At 68.9% G+C, this 4,244-nt stretch overlaps 2 protein-coding genes across 2 annotated transcripts in view; both read right to left on the bottom strand.

Annotated features, from left to right (window-relative positions):
- Positions 1-3,300, bottom strand: part of CHLNCDRAFT_134449 (hypothetical protein) — a gene marked incomplete at both ends in the record, with an annotated part of 5,523 nt that extends 2,223 nt beyond the window's left edge. The window contains 7 exons of the mRNA XM_005847254.1: positions 817-1,194; positions 1,334-1,669; positions 1,832-2,002; positions 2,161-2,215; positions 2,342-2,403; positions 2,518-2,847; positions 3,279-3,300. Coding sequence (XP_005847316.1) covers positions 817-1,194; positions 1,334-1,669; positions 1,832-2,002; positions 2,161-2,215; positions 2,342-2,403; positions 2,518-2,847; positions 3,279-3,300 — 1,354 coding nt within the window. The remainder of the gene's footprint in view (positions 1-816; positions 1,195-1,333; positions 1,670-1,831; positions 2,003-2,160; positions 2,216-2,341; positions 2,404-2,517; positions 2,848-3,278) is intronic.
- A 236-nt stretch (positions 3,301-3,536) lies between these two features.
- CHLNCDRAFT_48854 (hypothetical protein) overlaps positions 3,537-4,244 on the bottom strand; it is a gene marked incomplete at both ends in the record, with an annotated part of 2,471 nt that continues 1,763 nt past the window's right edge. Inside the window, 2 exons of the mRNA XM_005847253.1 lie at positions 3,537-3,588; positions 3,849-3,963. Coding sequence (XP_005847315.1) covers positions 3,537-3,588; positions 3,849-3,963 — 167 coding nt within the window. The remainder of the gene's footprint in view (positions 3,589-3,848; positions 3,964-4,244) is intronic.

Below are 4,244 nucleotides of genomic sequence, written 5' to 3'. Positions count from 1 at the left end.
TGGGGCCAGCCCAGCCTGCAGCGCCTCGGCTGCAGGGGCCAGCACAGCAGCTGGCAGCCCAGCCGCAGCTGGCTCTGCGGCGGGAGGCTCTGCGGCTGGTGCGTGAGGCGGCGGCGGCGGCGGCGGGATGGGAACAGCCCTCAGCACGCCTGGCAGCAGCTGTGCTGCTACCTCGGGCCTTAGCGCCGGCTGAGGTGTTGATGCTGCCTCAACTACTGGCGGCGGCAACGCTGCCTCGGGCGCTGGCGGAGGCAACGCTGCCTCGGGCGCTGGCGGCAGCGGAGCTACCTCGGGCGCTGGCGGCAGCGGAGACACTGCTGCTGGCGGCGGCAGCGGCGGAGGTACCTCAGGCCCTGGCGCCAGCTGAGATACTAACGCTGCCGCAACTGGCAGTCGTGCTGGTGCCTGGGGCGCTGGCGGCAGCTGAGCCTCTGCGGGCGCTGGGGCGACTGGCGGTGTTGGCAGCTGGGCAGGTGGAGCTGCTGCAGGCGGTGCCAGGAATGGATTGACTTCGATGCTGAGCATGCCCAAGGCGGCAGCTGGAATGGGAGCTGGCAACAGCGGAGGAGGTAATATGAAAGGCTCAGCAGAAGGTAGTGCTGTCGCCTCTGGCATAGGGACCAGCACAGCTGCTGGAAGCCCCAGAGAGGGCGGCAGCTGTGCTACCCTCGTTGCTGGCAAGCTGTGTGTGGCTACCCTCGGCGGTGGGTGCCAGCTGCCTGCCTGGAAAAAACAGCGCAGGGGGCGGGGGGGGAGCAGGGACAGCCAGGAACGGGTTGACTGGCTCGGTGGCAGGCTGGAATGCTGGGGCCGCACTCTCTGGTGCTGGCGCTGGTGGCGCCAGCACCGCAGGGGTCTCTGGTACTGGAGCGGGCAAGGGCGGCGCTGGCGAGGGAGCTGCAGGCGGCGGCAGTACCACAGGCGCTGCCCTGAAGACAGCAGCCTCCTCGGCCAGCGGAGGAGCCTCCAGCAGGAAGGGGCTGGGAAGCGGGGCCTCAAGCACAGGAGCTGCCTGCTCGGCCGCAGGTGGCGGCACTGGGAGCGCAGGTGGCGGCTCGGCGCTTGGCGCTGCTTCGCTGGGTGGCGGTGCAGCTGACGGTACCGTCTGCACCAGGCTCTGCATCACGTGCACTGCACCGTTGCTGGCTTGCAGGTCTGGAAGAGAGATGCTGGCATTGCCCACAGTAACGGAGCCTGCAAGGAGCAGGGGCCGGCCGGCAGGGGCGGGGTGGGGCAAAAGCGGGAAGGTGGAAAGCAGTTGCTGCTCCCTTGACCGCCTGGTGGCCGCTGTATCAGCAGGACGCGACTTGGCAGGCTGCCTCCGGCGCCTCACCGTTTTGTGTGGTGACCAGTGCCTGCCTGCCGCTGAGCATCGTCAGGAAGGCGCTCCCCTGAGCGGCGGCGCCATCGCTGGCTGCCACCACGGCGGCCGATGGTCCGGGCGCGCCTGCGCTGCCGTCGGCGGCAGCCAGGCGCTCGAGGTCAGCCACCAGCAGGCGGCCCGGAGCCAGGTGATCCAGCAGCAGCTGCTGCATGGCGGCCGCGACGGGCCCGCCGGTGCCAGACGTGCCGCCGCTGGCGACGGCCGCCGCCTGGTTGGGCGTCAGCAGCTCCCACAGCCGGCCGGAGAGCAGCGCGGAGGTGAAGGCGGCATTGGAGGGCGCAAACACTGCAGGCAAGGCAGGAAGGAAAAGAGACTGCTGGTAATAGAGACAGCCGGTACCGTGCGGCCCTGGTCAGGCCTCTGCTGACCCCGCTCCCAGCCCTGAGGCACGGCACACGAAAGGCGGGCGAGGCAGCCAACACACGGCGTGCAAGGCAGGCAGCACACCTGTGACCTGGTCTCCCGCCACACGCTGCAGGTCGGCGGCGCGAAGCGCATCGGACAGGGTGGACAGCTGCGGGGCGCTCCTCAGCACCCCGCCGACCGTCGGCAGCGGCTCGCCGGTGCTGCTGGCGGTGCTGCCGGGGGCAGGCGGCGGGCAGCTGCGGTACGCGGCGCCTGCGGCAGCAGCAGCAGATGCAGCAGCAGGAGGATGAGGTGTAGAAGGAAGACGGCAGGAGGCTGCCCGCTGCTCCAGCGGCCACAGCACTTGCTGTGCTGGAAATCCAGCGGGACACAGATGCTTGTGTTGCAGGTCTGTCGGCGGCAACACCTACCAGGGAAGCGTGGCTCCACCGTCAGCGCCATGCCCTGGTAGCACAGCGAAGGCTCCTGCAAGGAGGGAGCCCCTGGCAACGCCAGCCAGTTAGTCAGCAGCAGCAGGTGGAGCAGTGGAGCAGTGGAGAGGCGGGCTGAAAGGCAGAAGGGCAGGCAAGCCGCCGCTGCTGCACCTCGCACCCTGACAAAACAGATCCAGGCGTTGCTCCCCTGGGACAGCAGCCACTGGCCGCAGCCGACGGCTGCAGGAAGGCCGGGTGGGCACAATATTGAAGAAGGTTGGGCCTGAGCTGCACGGCACTGTGATGATCATACCCCTGCTCCACTCCAATGCACATCTCCCTCAGCGTGCGCACCTGTGGTGTTGCTGCCACCGCTCACGCCGTCTGCCGTGCAGGCGCAGTAATCCCCGGCGCTGATGTTCGGCAGCGGTGCAAACACAAAGGCGGCGGCCTCGGCCCTAGGCAGCGACACCTCGGCGGCAGGCACGGGCAGCGGCTCCGCTGCCGGAGGCGGTTGGGAGGCTACCACGGCGACGGGGGTGGCAGCAGCCTGAGCCGGCTCCAGCGCCGGAGCCGCAGGCAGCGGCACCTCGGCGGCAGGCACGGGCAGCGGCTCGAATGCCGGAGGCGGCAGGGAGACTGCCGCAGCGAAGGGGCCTGCATCACCCTGCGCCGGCTCCAAGGCTGGAGGCGGTGCAGCAGCTAGAGCTGCCTCAGCCGCGACCTGCTGGTCAGGAGCTGGCAGAGTTGTGCCGCCGGCAGGTGGCGGTTGAGCGGCGGCTGGGGATGGCTCCTGTGCAGGAGCTGCAACAACCTCGGAGCTGGAAAGGCTCTCGGCTGCTGGGGCTGCACTGGGCGTGGGCTCAGCGGCAGGCTGCGCCTCGGCCTGATTCGGGAAATAGTCCCACCTACGGCGCTGCCCTGCTGCTGGCGTGCCAAGGCACGCCAGCGCAGCGGCGGCGAGAAAGACAGCGAGGTTCCTCCCTCGCATGCCTGTGGATTCTGGGAGCAGCTGAGATAGATACCAGAAAATAGACTTAGGGACGTTCGTGAAAAAACGAATGCCGTGCTGGGTTTCGCCAGGATTCCCCGGTGCTTGCTCAGCTTCTCGATACCGCCGCCCAGCACCCCGCACATTCTGCAGTCCTTTCCCACCACGAGCAAGTGTGGAATTGGGTTACAGGGTCGAAGGCGCAGCCGCCCAGACAGCCAGTGATGCGCTATCGTACAGGCTGCCCCGGCCCTACTGCCACCGCGGGTACCAACGCGGTCCCGGCGGCAGCGCGCCTCCGGCCCCAACCCATATGCTGCTATTTGCCGCCAAAGCCGCCGCTGCTGCTGCTGCTGCTGCTGCTGCTGCTGCGAGGCTGCGCTTAGCTGGCGTGCGCCTTGTTGAGCACCACACCCTCGAACTTCTGCTGGAACCTGCGGCAAGGGGGAGGGGCGGGGCCGGCCAGGCACGGGGGGAAAGATCGGGTCGGGGAGCGAGCGGAGGAGATCACAGGGTCTCCGGCAGCGGCGTGTGGAGGCCAGGTGCAACGAAAGACGGGACAGCCAAGCACAGCCGCAGCGCACTCCCACAGACCCCGAACCAAGCAGCCACAGGAGCAACCAGCAAACCAAGCAACAACCTAAACAACAGACAGGCAAGCAGCCCGGGCAGGACCGGCTCCGCCGGCTCTCACCACTTGATGGCGTCGTCCTTGGTCACCCGGTGCTGCACGCCGACCTTGGCCAGCTGCTTGCGGCGGCGTGCCACGCGGTAGCCGGGGCGCTCCAGCACAACATAGAAGTCCATGCCTGGGAGGAGGCAGGGGGGAGAGGGAGGAGGGAGGGCGAGGGAAGGAGGGAGGGCGAGGGGAGGGGCACGCAAGGTCAGCAAGGTGGGCAGGCGGACGTGAGAAGCGGAGGGGTAGGCATGCGCAGGTGGCGAAGAAGGTGGCCGCGGGAGAGATGTGTCGCTGCCCCGGCATTCGAGCAGGCCCCTGGCTGGGGGGCGCGATGCGTCTGCCGGGGCCGGCGGGCGGGCTCGCGCCCGCCCGCCGCTGGCGGCTGCTGTAGCACCGAACTCATACACTCGC

This window comes from Chlorella variabilis (genome assembly GCF_000147415.1).
Source record: "Chlorella variabilis unplaced genomic scaffold CHLNCscaffold_11, whole genome shotgun sequence".
NCBI classification, from domain to species: Eukaryota; Viridiplantae; Chlorophyta; class Trebouxiophyceae; order Chlorellales; family Chlorellaceae; genus Chlorella; species Chlorella variabilis.
The sequence above is the reverse complement of the archived record's forward strand: the minus strand, read 5'-3'. Positions and strand labels throughout refer to the sequence as shown.